At 47.0% G+C, this 19,146-nt stretch overlaps 7 protein-coding genes across 7 annotated transcripts; 3 read left to right on the top strand and 4 right to left on the bottom strand.

The window, feature by feature from the left end:
- Positions 1-377: 377 nt before the first annotated feature.
- EV420DRAFT_1281122 (N-terminal nucleophile aminohydrolase) lies at positions 378-1,651 on the top strand (the record flags this gene model as incomplete). Its single annotated transcript, XM_060468245.1, has 9 exons — positions 378-446; positions 486-541; positions 597-672; positions 731-916; positions 963-1,074; positions 1,130-1,218; positions 1,264-1,353; positions 1,389-1,419; positions 1,470-1,651. Coding segments are annotated over 9 exons (891 nt in total), but the record flags the coding sequence as incomplete, so codon positions are not given.
- A 564-nt stretch (positions 1,652-2,215) lies between these two features.
- Positions 2,216-3,043, bottom strand: EV420DRAFT_235992 (uncharacterized protein). The gene has a single exon (XM_060481331.1). It carries the CDS (start codon positions 2,840-2,842, stop codon positions 2,327-2,329), a length of 516 nt encoding a protein of 171 aa, XP_060322323.1. The 5' UTR covers positions 2,843-3,043; the 3' UTR covers positions 2,216-2,326.
- Positions 2,928-4,328, top strand: EV420DRAFT_1770261 (uncharacterized protein; the record flags this gene model as incomplete). The annotated part of the gene is made up of 6 exons (XM_060481067.1): positions 2,928-3,043; positions 3,092-3,524; positions 3,580-3,782; positions 3,832-4,030; positions 4,078-4,150; positions 4,201-4,328. Exons 1-6 carry the CDS (start codon positions 2,994-2,996, stop codon positions 4,326-4,328), a joined length of 1,086 nt encoding a protein of 361 aa, XP_060322322.1. The 5' UTR covers positions 2,928-2,993.
- Positions 4,329-5,088: 760 nt separating this feature from the next.
- Positions 5,089-6,434, bottom strand: EV420DRAFT_1672178 (uncharacterized protein; the record flags this gene model as incomplete). The annotated part of the gene is made up of 6 exons (XM_060479081.1): positions 5,089-5,391; positions 5,441-5,745; positions 5,797-5,875; positions 5,931-6,163; positions 6,216-6,257; positions 6,308-6,434. The coding sequence occupies 6 exons, from the start codon at positions 6,432-6,434 to the stop codon at positions 5,140-5,142; spliced, it is 1,038 nt and encodes a 345-aa protein (XP_060322321.1). The 3' UTR covers positions 5,089-5,139.
- Positions 6,435-8,185: 1,751 nt separating this feature from the next.
- EV420DRAFT_1652467 (uncharacterized protein) lies at positions 8,186-8,832 on the top strand (the record flags this gene model as incomplete). Its single annotated transcript, XM_060478650.1, has 5 exons — positions 8,186-8,401; positions 8,459-8,573; positions 8,621-8,670; positions 8,722-8,738; positions 8,793-8,832. The coding sequence occupies 5 exons, from the start codon at positions 8,186-8,188 to the stop codon at positions 8,830-8,832; spliced, it is 438 nt and encodes a 145-aa protein (XP_060322320.1).
- A 3,531-nt stretch (positions 8,833-12,363) lies between these two features.
- On the bottom strand, positions 12,364-12,916 carry EV420DRAFT_1672172 (uncharacterized protein; the record flags this gene model as incomplete). The annotated part of the gene is made up of 1 exon (XM_060479080.1): positions 12,364-12,916. A coding segment is annotated over one exon (447 nt), but the record flags the coding sequence as incomplete, so codon positions are not given.
- A 519-nt stretch (positions 12,917-13,435) lies between these two features.
- Positions 13,436-14,862, bottom strand: EV420DRAFT_1672166 (uncharacterized protein; the record flags this gene model as incomplete). The annotated part of the gene is made up of 2 exons (XM_060479079.1): positions 13,436-14,803; positions 14,845-14,862. The coding sequence occupies 2 exons, from the start codon at positions 14,860-14,862 to the stop codon at positions 13,436-13,438; spliced, it is 1,386 nt and encodes a 461-aa protein (XP_060322318.1).
- Between the last annotated feature and the right edge of the window lie 4,284 nt (positions 14,863-19,146).

Below are 19,146 nucleotides of genomic sequence, written 5' to 3'. Positions count from 1 at the left end.
CCGCCATACGCCAAGCACTACACCCATCATGCATCAAGCTCGCAACCTTCCAAATGCACCATCGAACGCGAAGATGTCGGTATCATTGCGAATAATCGCCTTTGCAGCCCATCCGTGATCGCGAATCTTCCTCTTGATGCCGTTCAGTTGTACGCGTCCAAGTCAAAATTTAACCACCCAAAAGCGGCGGTGGATACGCCACGAATCAAGGATTCTCCTCAATGACCGGTTTCCAGATCGCCTTACGACGTACGACTTTGCGGCGGTGGTTGGTGCCGGCAATATTTGGGACGAAGTGTATGTGGTGCTGAGTGCTCAGGCCCAAAGTGCGAACGTACTTGGAGGGTGTGAGATCCTTTCCTGACAATCGGAGGACAGGATGGTACGATTCTGTATACGACGAGGGACTGAGTGCCCAGCCTTGCATATTCACGTCTGTCACGCCTGTGAGTGTGTGCAGTCATCAGTTATCTGAAGAGATCCAGGCATGGAATAATGTCAATCTTACACAACTCGCTGAAAAGATCAAGTCGCCACTGGTGTTGAGAGTCGGACACGTTGGCTGCTACCTCGCTTTGATGTTCATTATCCTCAAGTAGACACGTACGAGCTATGACAGCGGGATCGTTGTCTCTGGACAACTGCCATCCGTTTGTACACGGAAAGCTCATGGTACATTGATTTCCCCTTTGCCTAGTCGAGTCGTGACTCACGGACGGACGGACTTTAGTTCATGCACAACGGTGGAATCGCCGATTTCCATCTGATAAAGCGGAAACTGCAGAGTCAACTGCCTGACCTCGCCTTTGACATGGTCCAAGGCAATACAGGCGAGTCGTACCCCAAATTCCCTCCATCTCCCAGCTCACGCAGCCCATTAGACTCTGAATGGACCTTTGCACTCTTCCTATCAAAGGTAACCCGAATTCTCATTTCGGTTTCGGTTTCTCATACCCGGGTAGCTCCCAGACCCGAACGCCACGACCTTGAGCTCCCAAACATTGCAAAAGGCGATGCTTGACACGATTGCTTCCCTGAGGACATTTGTGGAAGAGGCTGGGATCACTGAGGTTTGTTCGATGCTGTTTCTTTTGGGGGTGTTCATGGTTCTGATTGTGTTGCATTATAGCCGAGTCTTATGAATTTTGTGTAACGGATGGAGATACTGTTATTGCCACTCGGTATATCTCATCACGGAAAGATGAAGTGGCTTCCCTGGTATTGCTAGGGTCTGTCAGGCTAACTTGGCTGATGCGATTGCAGTGGTTCTCGTCCTGCACAACGTTCAGTGAATACGCAGATGGCGGTCACTATAAGATGTCAAAGGCTGACAAGCAGGAGAACATGTTCATGGTGCGTCCTTTTCTAACTTGTACATATCATTCCAGATTACAAGCGAACCACTTGCGTTTGAACGAGGTGAGGATTGCCTCTGTCGTTCATATACCATACTTACACTCTTTCCTTAGCCGATTGGATGGAAATAAAAACCAATGCCATGGTCGTCATCACGCCCAAGATGAACCTTTTACGGATACCGATAACCGAACAATTTTACGTCGCGCCTTCGGATCCTAATTCCGCTCGAACTGTCGAGTTTGCACGAGAGAAGGGGTTGCTTACGCCTCGCAACGAGCTATCGTCGCCATAGATTATAAAGAATAGCATATTTTTTTGTTGTACATACTAATTGGAATTTAACTAGGAGTTACCTGTGCGAGGCACAAAGTTGATCAATCAACAACTTTGAGATTACATCCAACTGTACGATACATATACTGAGTCGGCAGGAATGTAATTTCTACTGATTAGAGCTATCTCGCGAAGAACGGAAAGAGTCCAAGTTGTCCCCGTTTCCGTTCCTTGAGGAGCATGCTGTCATCATTTGGATAGCTGAATTGAAGCTTGATTTTAAGCGGTGTTCCTATTGCAGAGCATGTCAGTCAAAAACGAAGCTTTCTTCTTCAGGTAGGGTGAGATAAACTTACTTGGAGGGAGAGCCGTATCCTTTGATCTAGAGTGCAATAGTAGCATAAACGGCCGTCCCAAGTACGTGAGTTTGTCGAGTTCGATCTCGAAGACCTCGGCAAGACCTGCCTTGTCATGAATGATACTGTGAAGGAGGCCCGAGATACAGACACAGCTTCCAACTTTCGCTTTAGGCTTTCAGTCACTGGCCCAGCGAGGAGAATCCCCAGTGTCGTAGCGAATGGGAAACCATAAACCCAGAAAATAGCAGCGACAGTTTCGGGCTGTTAAATTTGAGCCAAGGTAGAAATGCTTGTAGCTCGAGGTTGTTCTCTGGCACAACGTCTCTCTCTAGGCTTCAGAACACCTGTTTCTGGGGAGACTGGGGGAAGACGGTGTCAGAGTAGAGGCACTTGTGCTTTGGATACGTCAGGAAGGGCAGCGCGAGGGGAGGTGGGTAATGACTGTTTTGTGCTTTGGATTGAGGGCGTCTCCTCGTAGTAGGGGTGGGACAAGTTTGTTCAAATATTGAGTACTTCAGTATTGGAGCGGGATGAAGGGGAGGGAGAATAGATCGCAGTCGTCTGGGAATGCGATTGATTGCCATGACGTCGATGAAAGGAATAGGTTGAAGACAATGTGAGATGAGAGCTCGTTTACATCGCGGGGCTGCTACCCGCCGGTAGGCGCAATTCGCAATCAGCACGCCTTTGATGTCGTCGGGGGGTGTCGAGCGAAGCTTTGTAGGGCAAAACAAATTTAGATCAAAAGATGTAAGGAATAGCTCGGCAGGGGTAGTACACGGGAAGAAGGAACCATTTTGGAGAGTGACGGCAAAGAGGCATCCTGGTAGCAGAGGAAGTTTTGAGAGCATAGTGGATGTTGAACGTTGACGCGTCGCAGACTGACATCAGCTGACAAGAGGGAATTTACCACGGCCCCTGTTGTAGTCACGTTGTTCGTGATTCTTTTGTCCCGCGTCGAGTGAGTGGCATGCGTGTACCGACAAGGCTTTAGACGCGAACATGTCGTTTAGCCCTTGGATCCTGTGGAGCGCACTCTCCCATACTGCCAGGTAACGTTTCTCGTAGCTGACCTATACATTTCTCAACCATGTTCGCAGACTCTCCACCGCCCTCCAGATCCTGATCTTCCTCCCTCTCACACTAGTCACGCTCTCAAAACCTGCATTCCTCTTGCTTTCCCTCCTCCTCACAGTACATGCTGCCATCCATGGCACCCTCATCCTCTTATGGGGTTCCCCCGCGCTATCGCTCCTCCAAGTCCCCATGCACCCGTTCCTCCTCCTCGTCTGCTTCAATGCATTCTCCACCTCCGTCCATCCGTGGCTCGGCCCCGCCACCTCTGTATGGGGCACGATACTCACCTACATGGGCCCGCTGTTCATCGCTCTGGAGGGCCTCTCGAGTTTGGTGGTGGTCCAGAAGCTGGGGCAGCAGGGGAAGAGGTTGGTGGAGGAGGGGGAGATGTATCAGTTTGGGTTGTTGATTGCTTCTGCTGGGACGTATGTGGCTAGTGCTTGGTGGATTGTTAATGTGCGTTTGGTTCTTTTGTGTGTGTGATAGGCTCGTGGGTTCTGACTCTCGCTAGGCGTACCCTGCGGCGGCGTCTTCCCCGTTGTCTTCGACGTTTCTCGGAGTTGCGATTACCGCTTTGCTCTTTCTTACGTTCATTGGGTTCTTTTTGAGGCGGACGAATATAATCGAGTCTTCGGGCCTCGCTTTGTTCATGGCGTACAATGTCTGGCTTTGTGGGTTTGACCAGGAGTTGTCTTCGGATCCGTCTTATTCCTAGTATGTTCCACTATATCCTCCAGGGAACCGACGCTGAATTTCGTGATAGTGTCCCACTCCTCCCAAACCTGATTCCTCATCTTCAGACTTTGCTCAATTTTGTTACGAACACGCTGCCTAAACCTGTGCTGGTTGCCTTGTTGTACAGGCTAACTGTGTTGCAGCTGGCTTCGAAGATCTTGCCGGGTATTGGTGCCGATAGTTGGGACGATGAGGATGGCGTTGATAATGGATGGGAAGATCGACCGGTGAGAAAACGTGTATACTTATGTCTTTGCGCTAATCTTTCCTCTAGACGTTGACGTTGACTCGGATACTCTTGACTTATCGACAGTTGATTTTCGTGACTGTGTATTCTCACCTCCTCTGTGAGTCTTTTCGTCTTTCACCCGAATGCATCAGCTGATCCAGTTTCCAGTGCTGGATCATTCATCCCAAGTATGGTGGCGATGGATAAACATCTTTTTCACGCTAGTTATGTGGTCTATTGAACTACTTGTTAGTACTGAAGATGATGCGGTTCAAAAAGAATGGAAGGTAGATTAATGATTAAAGGTTCCTGTACTTGTTATACATCGGCTTTCCACTCTGCTTTGCTCCCTCGTAGTATTCTCGTTTCCAAATCTGTGCTTTCTGGCAGTCTGCTTTACTCCCCCAAGTATGTGTTGCAGAGTCGTACGTGACCTCATCGGAGCGACTTGGACATGTGCACCAAACGGCGTCTTCATTTTGCCCAGCTGAGATGAAGTCAGGCATGAACAAACAAGCAAAGGTGATACTCACGATGTCTTCAGCAGACCTGGGTTCGACGGTGCATTTGGAAGGTTGCGAGCTTGAGCTTGTGGAGAGTAGTGCTTGTTGTCTGGGAATAGACGTCTGAGACTGAACCATTCAAGGTGATATCTAGCTTCCGACCGTTTTACGGCAGCCCCGCCTCGAGATTAGTAGCACCCAATGATCTTCATTAGACCAGAAAGACAACATATGTTGTGGTCGAGTGATGCACCAGAATCTGCTACCTCGCCTTTCAAATATTCTCCGGATATCACATCGGAAGATGTTCCTGCCATTATTTGGGGTTCCAAAAGGTGGTCCTTGCAAACTTTTGCATTCCCAGATGGCAGGGCAAAAACACAGGGTGGAATCTTGACAAGGAAGAAACAAGATGAGTTTGGTTAACCCCGACACTTCCTTTCTTGCTTCGCACATTAAGCGTGTTTAGCTAGGTGCAACCATCTTGTAATAGCTTAACTATAATTAAGTAGAGTACGATAATCAAAAAGGATACCAAGCAAAAAATTACAGTCTAAATTTAGTCTCCAGTCTCACCCCGACTTTCAGATGTTAGCTATGAGCTCTATTCTGACCTTTCAACAACTACCACAAGCTCATCTGACTGCTCCCTTTGAGCTTCAATGTCCACTTCAAGGACTGCACTCTGCATGGTGTTGGAGTCCTGAAAGCTTGCCATGGAAGGTTGTGAAAGCTGAGAAGATTGTGAAGATGTCTGGAAACGAATGGTAGACACCGTTGAACTTTCATCATGTTCTTCATGTGGACGTGTGTGTCCTGCTGCTGCTCTGCCAACAATGAGTGTGGGTGCAGCTCCCTACACAAGGTGCTTAATAAATAACAAGTTTTTAAGATCATGAACACACCTTTGCAATAGTAGCTATAGATTCAAGATAATATGCTCCAAAATCAAGGCGAATGATGAAAGCCAAGTATAGAATCAGAGTTATTGAATAGAGAGCAGAGGATTCTACTAGCACTTCAATAAAATGGTAATAAACTCTCAGTCGGCTGCCTGCTCCACGTCTAACCCCAGTAACAATCAAAATGCGGAAAATGATAAGCAGTGTGCACCATAATGTTGTTACCAGGACCAAGGATACATAGAGCATCTGGAATACTGAGTCAGATCCAGTGAAATACACATGATATATACCAATGATTTTTGAAACTACACAGAAGTTAAATATATGAAAAGAGTAGATGAGATTGGATACTTTACCAGTTGCAGAAATTAGGCAAAGGATTGGAAGCAGGACAATAAGCCAGCACCTTCCCCAAACCATCCAACAGCACCAAATCTAGAGTTGAAAAGATGGTAAGCTGACATAGATAATCACAAGTGAAGTAGCACACAATATATGAGTCTGTGAGAATGGTACTCATAGAGGCTGTAGTACCTGCCTCCAAATAGACTGCTTGGCTCACACTGTTAATCTTCAAGAATACAGTCCAAAAACTTTGTCCATTTTGAATGAATGTGGAGTATATAAGTGACCATTGGAAAGCAACATCAATAGTAATCAGAGCATGGAGGAGAATAATAATGACAACCAGGGCTCGTCGGATTGGCCAGCATTTATTGATGACTGTACAACTCACATCAACTTGGATGCCATAGTAGAGATGCTCCTGGCTTACATATATTCCACAATGTAACAGCAAGAATTCCAGTGTATATGCCTGTCATCAATTAACACTTACATGTCAAGGCACTAAACATTGTTGCCCACCATGCAATAGTGCATAGAGAATTTGGGTGTTCAGGGAAGCATCAAGACTTTGAAACACCAAAGCTTTGTCTTCATTGGTAAGATCTGGTGGAATATCTGTCTGAGTCACCATGAGGAAAAGAGACATGGGGTAGTGGGTGAGAATAACATGTACCAACCCTACCATTATAAATGGTGCAGCCCATGGACATGTTCATTGGCTGCTGCAAAGATATCCATTAGTATCAAGTCGAACTGAGATCCTTATGCATGTTCGATGAGCTAATGAACCATGATGTACATTGACATTTTCAACTCATTTCAACTCACAAGTGCGACCATCGACATGACTCAAAGTGAGATATTTCTGGAGAAAAGCCTCTATTGTAGAAAAGCCACTTACATAAACTGTGAGCTTCACAGATATGTGTTCTGTTGAATTAGGTTCTATCCGGGAAGAGAATCAAGATATTCATTGAAGTGAGATGCCTACCAATGCAAGCCTGTTCTGTCATGATGTGAATCTTAAGCAGGTCTTGCTCCACAATCTAGGAAAGTTTTGGTGCCAGTTCCGAATGTCACTATGCCAAAGGATCCTGATATTTGAGTTCTATTAGAGATACCAGCTTTGCAAATCATATAGAAATGAGAGCCCGAAACATGGTCATATAAGATTGGAGAAAGCTATCCTAAAAATGGAGTACCTATCAGAAAAGCGGGGGAAGAGAATACAACACGTACCCCATAATGAGCTTAAAGAATCCTGATCTCTTCCACAGGCTGTTTCCTTTCCAGCACTCAATACATTTCCAGAGACAGGACATTACACAATGTATCCGAGTACAAGTCAACTCATCTTTGTTTCCATCATTGGTTCTTCATCAACCATCACTTGGATGCCGAGATTGGCAAAGATGGTGACACAGGCCAAGACTGAGTGGAGAGAATAGGCTGATGAGCCATAGATATCAAGGCTAATGTTGGCATGGCATGACGGTATTGGGGAGAAGTTAAATCAAGTTACACAGAAGAGTGACCGGGTGCCCTAGAAAAGATGGTGAACAAGGGGAGATACCTGATCGTTGAGTGATGGAGAAGACACAGATGGGCTCATTAGATACAGTCCAAAAAAAATGGCGGAAGGTAGCTTAATGATTGATGGTTTCCTGTACATGTTATGCATTAGCTTTCCACTCTGCTTCGCTGTCATCCATTCCCTCATAGTATTCTTGTTTCCAAATCTGTGCTTTTTGTTTCACCTCTTCGAGGATCCTCTCGCATGCTACAAAGACCTCTTTATGGTGGAGAGAGGAGACGGTGATAACTGGGGCTTGAGTTAGTGTAGGGAAGGACTGGTTTTGTACTAATACCTATTGAGGGTTCTCCAACGGGAATGACACCAATCCAATGATGAACGGCGCAATGAACGAAGGAGCTCTGCAATTCTGGTTGATGTTCTGAGTGTGTTAGGCTTTGTCATGCATCTCAAATTATACTAGCCATAGTCTTGATAGCTAATTTTGAGTAAGCCTGGTATTTGAGGTGCATAACAGTTCTCTCTAGCACATAGATGTGCATTTTCCCATAATGCCGATGGATTGATACCAATCTTTGAATGAATTTTTCATAGTAGCTAGTAAGCAGTAGTATAAGGATATCAGAGCCAAGCTAAGAGCGAGTCGACCTTACCAATGAAAATGGCCATAGCACCCACAGCATTGTCCCCTACATATTTGACTTTTTGCTGAATGTCCAGAGACTGTGGAGTTATCGAGCAGACCCTGCCTAGGACGTCTAGAGCGATGTCAATGGAGGCTTTGGGAGTGGTCATGGTTGAGACCGGGCCTTTAGTTCAGCCCTCTCATGCTCAGAATGCATTAACGCCCTCTAACACCAGCCATGACCAGGACCATCCTGACTCATGCACACCTCGCTCGAAGACTCACGTACAGCACAGCCCCTCACTACCACCATACCACTCCCCTCGATATCTACCCCGAAGTCCAAGAAGCCTTATCCACGCACAAACTCATAGTAGCCCTTGAAACCACCCTCATCACCCATGGATTCCCTTACCCAATCAACTACACCCTCGTGTTGGACCTAGAAGACATTGTACGATCCATGGGGTGTATCCTGGCTACTATTGGAATCATCAGCTGATGTGTCAAGGTGGGCTTGGAGAGAGATGAGGTTGAGAGGTTGGTGGATAGGGAGGGGAATCCTAGGGTTGTTAAGGTTTTGAGAAGGGATGTTGTGCCTGTGATTGGGGTGAAGATGGATGGAGGTATTGGCTGGATTTCTGGGGCTTCGCAGAGGCTGAATTGTGTACAGGAATGACTTGCAGCGCTATGCTGATATTTGCTGCTCTGGCTGGAATTAAGGTATAGCCGCTCACTCGCCCATCGGTGATAGCTAATTCTTTCTTTCTACAGGTGTTTGCAATGGGAGGGTAGGCATTTCCCTACTCGAACAATGTGATCTCACCCAAACTGCTCGAAACAAGTGTTGATGCTGTTGCGACTGCAGCCTATTTACGTGTGTAATTTTGCAATCTAAAGTGTTTTACACGCATACTAAGATATAGTGAGCAAGTGGACTAAAACTACGTGTCAACACTAGTGCTACGTGGTGCAATGATATGGAATATAACTTATGGCATAAGAAGCAATGGGATTCTAAACAGGACTTAGTCACAGCACTGTACCTGATGGGCATGCGTGATGAGAAGGCCAAACCCTATACCCAATGCCTTAGGCTCTAACTTACAAGCACGCTCACGGGAGCTAGATAAAACCTTGAAGATTGCAGTGACACTGAGAGTACTTAGTGCGCTCGCTAACTGTGACGCGTCATACCTGAAAATCTGGGGAAATCCTTAAGCGAGATGACAGATATCACCGGCACAAACTTGGGCAATGGGCTTTGGCCAAAGTCCGCGAGCCCATGTCCCATTGTTCTGAGTCCCATTGTTAGAAGACTCACTTGTTGCCGTGTCTATGAGAAGCCTCTGTGAATCCAAGAAAGAAGTCTTGAATGACATATGCCAGGACTGATAGTTCCGGGTGCCTAGACCTGTCGGTCACTAGAGAACAAGCCCATGGGTGTTGGGAGAGCACCTCTTGGCATGTGTTTAGCGAGCTCACTATAGAAATGAGACTAAAACTGGGAAGTCCAACTCGGATGCTCAGTAAGGCAGCGGTGGCAACGTGCTACGCATGTAGGAGTCTGGGTACTGCGTGACGTTTGTAATTCTAATTCCCCTGTAGTATAAGTAGGCTGGTTACAGTAGGTAGAGGCAGGTTTCGAGCCCCCGAGTTCCCATGCACGTGTTGAAGGCAGTACCATAACAAAGGATCAGTTTGTGACTTCGAGCTGTGCATAGAATTAGCGAGCTCACTCAGAGAAATATGAGATACCCTTTTGATAAGACTTTTGAGAACTTAGTCAGAGTGAATATGAATCAGTGATGCTGTTTCTGTTCTGTTAAGTGTGATAAGTCTGTTTGGAGAATGTGTTGAAGTGGAAATCTGAGATCTGTTCTGTTCTGTTCTGTTCTGTTTCAGTCTGTTCCATGTCAGTTCTGTTCGAAGTTCCGTTTCTGAATCTGTTTCTGAGCGCTTCTGAAGTGTTCTTGAGTCGAGATAACCTGCTGGAGTTAGTTGGAGAACCCCTACATACAGTTGTGTAGCGAGTGGGCTAAGTCAGTGCTTGCCTGTGGTGTTCTTTTAGCGAGCTCACTAAAGTTTCAGCATGTATTGCCTCTGTTTCTGTCGGGATCAGTGTCCCTTGTGTATTATAACTCAAATCTGCCTTGAAGGTTGCGTTGCGCCAGTGAACGACCTTCCTGTAAAAAGTTCCTAGACTTAGGAATTCATTAGAGAAAGCTTAGCTTTGCTAAGAGCACTGAGAATAAGAGAAACTCTTCGAGATATTGGAGTATAGTTGGATTGCATTAGAAATAATCGCTCCCCCTAGAACTTATGAGGGTGATTGTAGTTTGTGTAGTTGTGTGAGTGTGTGTGTGGGTTTTTGAGGTTTGCCTTTTAGCCTGCTCACTATTCCACAGGTGCCCACAGCCAGCCTCTTCAACGCTACTCAGCAAGCAGCAGTGTTGACATTAGGAAGTCAGAGGGGTGTATTCCCAGCATTCTCAGATCAAAATATGACATTAACCCCAACTCATGTGACAGATGCATTCAAGACTGATATTTGACCTCGTCTATGTGTACAAAATCTATGACTACATGTGCCAACATTGCCTTCCTCCACCCTCTTCAATCTGATTTCTCTCCCTTCATGCACTACCCACCCTCCACCTGCATTGACTGCCACTGTCATGCACCTCCCTTCATCCATCTGCAATCACTGCCAGCCCTCATCCTTCATTTCTCATGCTTGCAGCATCGATTGCAGCGTCTCACCAGATGGCTGCATACGGTGTCGGTGCCAAGCAATGCAGGGAAGGAGGACCAGCGTCATGCAGGATGGTGTTCGGATAGTAGGCACTGCCTCACAAGGTAACTCCATCTTGTGGGTGTGGACTGGGAGTGTTGCTGTGGATGCACATGCACTCTGTGTAAGCTACTTGTTAGAATACCAATGGCAAACCCTTGTAAAGTAAACACACCTTGATAATACCAACAAGCCTTCATTCACAGCATCCTTTGTCATCATAAACTGAGCCATTGCACTGCGCTTGGTGAGTGTTGAAGGGCGGGAGTCAGTGCAGAGATGTTGTTTGTCCTCAGTCAGGGTACGCATCCACACTGGGTGTGATGACTCTGCTGCAGGTGTTGGTGGAATGCATGCACTGTATATGACCCTACTTGTTAGAATACCAATGAAAAAGAAGAGAAAAAAATATTGTAAACTCAATGCACCTTCAAATACCACACCAATAACACTACCATCAACCCCTCATTCACAGTGAAAACATTGCACTGCTAACAGACAAGGATCTTGAGTAGCTGTTCTGATTCGAGCTGGGGCACTATGCTTGCTGAGCGCTGGCAAGACAGCTGCCATGACTGTAGAACTTGTGGGTGGTTGTGTTGGTGTTGGTGTTGGTGGACTGGCATCTCTTGATTGGGCTTGTCAGAGATGTCTCAATTCACTCTGAAATGATGGCATCAGAGATGGGTGAGGGTATACTGAGAAGGCATACTGTGGGACATGTTGCATGTGAAAACAGGCTGGTGAGAGGCATCAATTGACTGTTCAAGGAGACAGAGGCTTATAAAAACCTAGGCAGTTGAGAATACAGAAATTCATCGAAAAGACAATACATGCACTGGAAGCCCCATGTCCTACCAATGCAATTGATTGATTTATAGCTACAGATAAGGATTTTCATGAACAAAAGGCAACGGCACTCAGAAGGGGAAAAAGCTTACCTCTGGATTTTTGAACACGGGAGAACCGGGTCACCATCTTCGAGATCGACAACAATGGCAAAGGGACTACAAGCAAGTTATGAGGATAAAATCAAAGAAAAGGAAAACAGATGAGCTCACCCCTGAGCTTGATGATGAAGCAGCAGTCAAGATGGAAGTGTGACAGTCACAAGGTCAGCACTAAGGCAAACTGGAAAACTGGATTGATTGGCCACCTCTGCTGATACAGCTCAGGTAAATAAGCGTAAACTAATCTACCTCGGTAGCTCATTGTAAATAAGGTTACACATATTAAGAAGAAAAAAGGTCAAGAAGATGAAATATGCAATAAAAAGGATGGTAATTGTATGGCTACGGCATTGGTGTTGTTTTTGGTTGAGGCTGGACATACTCTTCACTTGTATTCAGCCCAAATTCTGCCTGCCAGACATATGCATGCTGTGTGCCAAGTATGAGAGATGCAAGCCAACACCTGGTTTGTTTTCTCTCCCTTGAGTCCTGGGATCATGGGCAGGGATGGCGTTAGACCGAGGTAGAAGTGAGATACCAATTGGGGCTATACTGGGCCATCTTCAAAGAGACATTGGACAATATGAAGAAATGCCCTGCAGATCAGCAGGGGCACTTCTGCAGAGTTGAGGATGCGAGATGTCTCCGTGATAAGTGTTTGAACAGTGTGTTGGTGGAAGGAATAATATGCAGGGCATGAAACGAAAACATGATGGACTGTTTCAAGTGCATCGCATCCACTAATACACATGGGGGATACATTTCTGAAACGTCAGAATCATGTGTATGCCATGTCCAATTGGTCTGACCTTGTGTAGAGCTGCACCAAGGCCAAATACACTGATGAGGCACACAAATAAGGGTGCTCCAGAGGAGTGTGGTGGTCATAAAATAGCAAGAACATTGTTGTGGCAGGATGGAAATCTGGACTAGAATAGAGAGCAGAAGTTAGCATGGATAGCATATAAGAAGGAACACTTGTCTCAATGTAGCTGTCATTTTCTGAATAAAGCATAAATGGATCCATGAAAAATGTAGGTAAAGGTGCGGGAGGTAGCTGAATTTGTAGGTACTGAGAACTGGAAGCAACACGATCTGCGATGGCATTGATCTGGAAAGGGATTGACGATGAGTTGGTGTGAGCAGGGGTGTAGACGATAGATGGAGGATGATGCAGAGGTCGGGAGTGTTGTAACAAGTGGAGGAGCCAATGATAAAGGGATCGGCCAGGAAGGGATGACCATTGATGAGATGATAGGGGACTGTGGAGTGCAGAGGATATGATGCAGGTTGAGTTGAGGTGGTCAGTGTAAAGAGTTGGGGAAGATGGTGAATTTGGAGGAGGTGGAGGTAAGTTGTATTGATGTATTGTCGATGCTATCAGTCCATATGTTTCACCATGATAAACCCAGGCACAAGTATGGAAGAAGTTGAGATTAAGGGCAAGGGAAGAGTGGTGTGAGACAGAGGAGAATGTAATAGAGCATTGAGTTCATAGAGAGGGTGTGGCAGGATTCATGGAAGCATCTGATGTGAAAAGTTGAGGAGGAATGGATGCAGGAAGATGGGCATGGGTAGACACAGCATGGTAAGCATTGATTAGGTTGTGTGCCATTTGCATATGGCAACGTGGTGGTAATCCAAGGAACCAAAGAGGTTCGAAAGTGTCAGTCGCCACTGCACCATGACGAATGCAGTCATTCATGCCAGCACTCTGCATGCAAGGTTGATCACCATCTCTCCATCATTTCCCAGACATCCTTCCAACATCACCCTGAGCCATATATCCATTAACGAGGTCCTTCAATGTAAGACGGCGGAGCCATTCAGCAGTTTCTGGCCATTGTTCTTCAGCTCGTATTGTCATGTTCAAGAAACGAATATTTGAGTGTGGTGTGAGCCATAGAGAGACACCATTGGGATCTGGAGAGAAATAGGCAATGTCAGAGAGCTTAACAAGGCCAGCATTGGCCAGGTTTGTTATGGATTGTGGAGAGAGGTTTAGTGGACTTGACAGAAAATGGTTAACATGACACAAAGGAACATCACCATGGAACAAGAAAGAAAGATCTGTATTATGGACAGACAAACCATTGTGACTGATGGTATTATGTGCTAGCTGCCACTGAAATGGCAGGCTATTTGAGTGGCACATGAAGGACATTTTGAGGGAGGAGCCATGAAGAGGAAAGGAGCAATGATTTAATTGGCATGTCCAATTGGTGAGGGTGATGTGAGCCATGTTTTGGAAGGTTCTTATATGATGGTTAAGGTCGCAAAGGAGACCATTAACAGCTGTGACACAATTAAGATGAGAGACAGAGGGGAAATCAAATCCAAACAGAGAAAGAGGTAAAGAGAGCAAGTTAGAATTAAATATGAAAGGGAACGAGAAGTATTCGTGCACTTTTGCTGCAATCAAGTGATCAAGGTGTAGTGCATCTGCCTCTGCAATTGGCTGATAAGCAAGATGGGATCTCAGCTTGGATATGAGACACTGAGACAGAACCCATCGCAAGGCAGGTAAAGGAAGACGAATATTCTGAAGTGAAGGAAAAACAAAGGACAATACCAAAGTTTTGAGTTTCTGAAACTGCACATCGGGATTATTGATGGAGACATGCAGAAGCTCAATGTGTGATGTGGACACTGCAAGATTGTGCTGAACTTGGATATGAGGTTGCATAGGATCGATGGAAGTGACCTGTAGCTGAGAGGGTGGGTTTTGAACATTTCTTAGGAAGGCTGCAGATTTTGACCAACTGGTTTCACTGCCATAAGCACTTTGAAAGGTCTCAGACATCATTATCAAAGAGAGGCAGGTGGGCATTGACATTGTGATTATTGCAGAGTCATCCATGGCTTCCATCATGACGATGAGAACCGTTATACAGTCATTGGGAAGGTGAGGTCGACCACGAAGGGCTTGGAGTGTAACAATTTGAATGCCATCACCATGCTGATGCAGAGAATCTGATAACCAGTGGCTCCCCAAGCTACTTGTGAGAGTGCACTTGATTGGACATAGAGGACCACCCTGTTTGGTGACACCACTGATGGTGATAGGATTAGTGAAACCATAAAAAGTTTTGATGCAGTAAGACACATCAGTCTGTGCAGAAACATCAAAATCAATAATTGAGGAAGGCAGACCATAAGCAGCAATGGCATTGTAAAAACCTTGAGGTTCCAGTCTGTTGAAGTCCTTTTTCTGATCATGCTGGATAACATACAAGGGAGTTTTGGTTCAGTCAGACCAAGTCTCCAGCTGTGATAGAAAAGAGGTGAGATCATGACCTTGAACTCCAGGTTGAGTCACAATCTGGCCTTTGGGTAGAATACCATTTTCAGCAATATAGGCAGTTAGCAGTGAATTCAACCAAGCAAAAGGCATGTTCATGCACAGGTTACTTGTGCAAATACCATGGAAGTTAGCAAGATCTGTGGCATCACCCCACTTGTGAATTAAAGAGATGGATGAGGGTTTAATGCACTGAGAAAAATGAGAAGTGACAATACAATAGTTCCAGAGATCCAAAACTATGATGACTTTACCCCTATTTTTCCTTATCTTATCTTATCCTTATCCCTCGGAACCCTGGACCTGCCTATCTTATCTCTCAGACCCATGATATTCTGCTGGCATACTTCTTACCCGTTTACCTGGTTGCCATCACCCCAGTTCACAGCTGCTGCACCCCAGATGACTGACAACCTGCATGCACTATCATGCTTCTCTTGATGGCATCATGCTTCTTAGTAGTTCGATGAGAGTCGACTGCCAGTCGAGGGCGGTCTGCGGGATGCAGCCTATTCAGATGGAGTCCTGTGCAGATGCAGGTGATATGCGCTCTTTACTCTCATTCATTGGGAGTACACTTCTTTTAGTGTCCTCACTCCTCATTTGTTGAAAGACACACTTCTCATTGCACATGCCCTTGTAGACACTATTCTTAGTATGAGTCTAACATGTATTTAAGCTAGCCTACGCTGTGGCCTTAAGCCCCAGCTTTGGCTAAGGTTATATACTCCTAACTCTTACAAGCTCCTTGCTTTCGCTATAAGTGACGCCTAACTTCTCGCAATCTACCAATGCCTCTCTAACACTGAATCACTGAACGCGAGTGACAGGATAGAGACCAGCCTTAGCACAGATTAGAGTTAGTGCATAACAATTAGCCAAAGCTTGTCCTTACTACCCTTACTGTTGTTGAAACGGTAACTGTATCGCTTCAAGGCAGTCACTGTTATACTTCCAAAGAAAGGAAACCTTCAGCCCATTATTTAAAAGGGCACCCACCATACCCTGAGATCATAAACATTCATTGTGGTACAATGAACTTTATGCTGCTCACCCCCTCAGACCATGCCACCATTATCTTCGGAAGTACCTTCAGTATCTTGACACTAGTAACTGCAGTCGCAGTTCTTCATATCCTCCAACCAACCTGATGCCAAAGAGCACCGACCCCCAGAAGAGGGAGAGTACACGGACTCAATGGCTCATCAACAGGAACCTCACGAACAACAAGCACCGTCCAGCTCCGCTCACTCACACCCCGGCCAGGGAGGGAGCGAGACGCACTTCGACACCCCTTACCTGATGGAGAAGAGCAAGCCCCCACACTCGAGCTTCAGGGCAAGGATCAGCGAGATGGTGAAGGTGAAGAATCCCTTCGGGAAGAAGAGCTCAGATGACTCAGCATCCCTCCAGACGATGGAGACAGCCGAGTCGACCCCAGATTTACCATCGAGTACTGGACCAATGCAGACGGGTCCTGGGATGCCACGACATGGGGCGACAACAATGACTCCAGGGAGCCATCAATCGCCTCCACAGAGTTATCAGCAGCCATCCCAGGGTTCGATGATGATGGAGAGCGTCTCTACCAGAGAGGAACGAGTATGTTCTACATTGACGTATTTGATCGAATCGTCCATGGATGAACCAGGCGAAGAACCACCTTCGAAGAAGGTGAAAACCCATTCCTCCCTACTTGGGGACCAGGGGACGTACGGAGAGTGGACGATGCAGGAGGACATCGAAGAGATGAATCTCCAGAGCCAGAGTGGCACGATGCCCCAATCTCTCTCTCGTCATACACCCCCAATGGAACCTACAGAGTTGAAGGACCCCCTTCATGGTGGGACGACGACTCCATCCATGAGTCAGACTTTGTCTGGCCCTCTCCCTGACCCAAATCCGAGGTCCTCCCCAGGACCCTCATCACCATTGCTGACCTCAGAGATTTTGCCGAGCCATGCTTTGCCCACATATCAGAGACTTCCACCAATGACGCCATCAAAGATGGACCTGATGACATCGTATTCACCAAGTACTCCGACAGTAATAATGAGGAGCTCCCAGAGTACTACACCCACCCAGGATCCCCAATTAGCCAGGGACAGTGGGTTATCTTCCCAGGAGACACGCCTGAGGGAGACCGAATCCTCGACTGGTTTGCCAGAGACCAACCCCTTCCGGACCCTATCATCCTCCTGAACCACATCCCGAGGGAGCTTGACCAAACCCCTCCCCATCCATACCCCTACTACAACTGTTCCGTCTGTCGACGTCTCAGAACCTTGGCCATCGACGAGTATGAGGGAGCAGAACCCTCTATTGAGCTCAAGCCCTTCCTTGTTCCAGAAGGAGGGTTCCTACCCGATGGATACGTTGGGGGTTTCCTCCCACTCCGAGACCTATGGCCCTGGATCTGGAAATGTGAAGATGCCCTGGAGATCTGGGATGAGTACTACAGATACTTCAGGGGTGTTTGAGACTGGAACGATGACTGGTATGCAGGATATGGGATATTCTCCCAATACCAGGTCATCGGTTTTTCACCCGACCATGACAACAGGACAGACCCCTGGACCTGAGCCAGCCTGGTCATTGACCAGCGACACCAGGGGAATGGGCCCAGTAGCCCCCACAGTACAAACCCCTCCGATGACCCACCCGAGTTCGTCCAAGGCTCAAGTACAGGAACTTATGGACCGACAAATATATGATCTAACATGGCAGCAAATGTTAGAGTGGACAAGCAGACGATTATGGTACAATGTGGATTGGGCCACGTCTGACCAAGGACAAGCATATAATGCTGCAGAATTAGGTTCCGCACTGGAGGACCAGATACTTCATACCAAAACCTGGTATCACGCCACCATTGATTGGAACAAAATACATCCTGACCGTCCCATAGCACCAGGGAGACGCTACGGTGAAGAGTCATTCACAAACCTGGGAATAGTAGGCCCAGAAAATCCAATCCCGGATATGACCTGGGCACCATCCAGCACACTAGGACTGGAAGCGGCAGGAGGAGGAACCTTCCATGCCTGTAGCATGGGTGGAGAACCCTCACAATCAGCGCCCACAGGAGGAAAAGGTGAACCAGCACCCACTCCACCCGGAAAAGGCAGTGGTGGTCCAGGAGGACCAGGAGGAGGTGGTGGAGGAGGACCTCCACCCATACCACCTCGACCTCCAGCGCAACCACCGTCACCCCGTAGTGATCAGAACCTCCGATCACTACCACAACCTGCCAATCCCCCTCTACCACCTGATCTGCCAAATGGGTGGATTATCCCCGATGGGCAAGCCAACCCCTGGGGAAACATCAAACCAACGCTAATAGAGGTCCCTGACAAGTTCCACGGGAAGGCCAGCAACCTAGATCACTTCTTTAATCACTGCGAATACTACTTTGAGGTGTTTGCCCAATACTTCACACTCAACGAAGCATATGGGTATGGCCCAAGTCGAGTAGTCTTTGCGGCCCACCGATTTGGTGGGGAAGCGATGACCTGGTGGGTCCATCAACAACGACACTATAAGGACCCACACAGTGGGAGGCATCGTCTCCCTTCTTGGGAAACCTTCCAGAAAAACGTCCGAACATGTTTCAGGGAGGTAGCAGAGGTTCAAATCAAGCAGATGCAATGGAAGAAACTGCAGCAAGTGCAGTTCAAGTCGGCCATTGAATTCTTTGAGAGGTTTGAACAACTGGCTGTGGAAGCTGAACGCTTCCACAATGACGAGGAAATGGAGGAAGTCGTCGCTCTCACAATCTGGCCCAGGGTCAAGGAGATTATTATGGGCGGAGACAATATGCGGCCTACCACCTACTGGGAGTGGAGGCGCAGGGTCCTACAAATGGATGAGAACTACCAAGTTCATCTCGCCCAAGGCGGGAAGTATCCCAGCGGGACCGCTGGTTCCAGGCCTGGAACAGTGGGGGGCTCTTCGAGTGGCTCGAAGGGCAAAAGGGATGCCACTGGATTCACCTATGGCGGTGAAGGCGAACCTATGGACATCGATTGTCTCAAAAGAGAAAAGCAATGTTTCTGGTGCAGACACACTGGACACCAGGGGTGGGACAATAAATGCCCGCCTGACAAGTCAAAGTGGCTAAAATTCCCAAAGAAAAAGCCATCGACTTTTGCAAC

Source organism: Desarmillaria tabescens (assembly GCF_030435595.1).
Source record: "Desarmillaria tabescens strain CCBAS 213 chromosome Unknown EV420scaffold_124, whole genome shotgun sequence".
Classification (NCBI taxonomy): Eukaryota; Fungi; Basidiomycota; class Agaricomycetes; order Agaricales; family Physalacriaceae; genus Desarmillaria; species Desarmillaria tabescens.
Note: the sequence above shows the minus strand (reverse complement) of the source record. Positions and strands in the feature narration are given on the sequence as shown.

Bases quoted from the DNA above. Each gene is read 5' to 3' on its own strand.
- EV420DRAFT_235992 (XM_060481331.1), bottom strand. From the start codon at position 2,842: ATGCTCTCAAAACTTCCTCTGCTACCAGGATGCCTCTTTGCCGTCACT.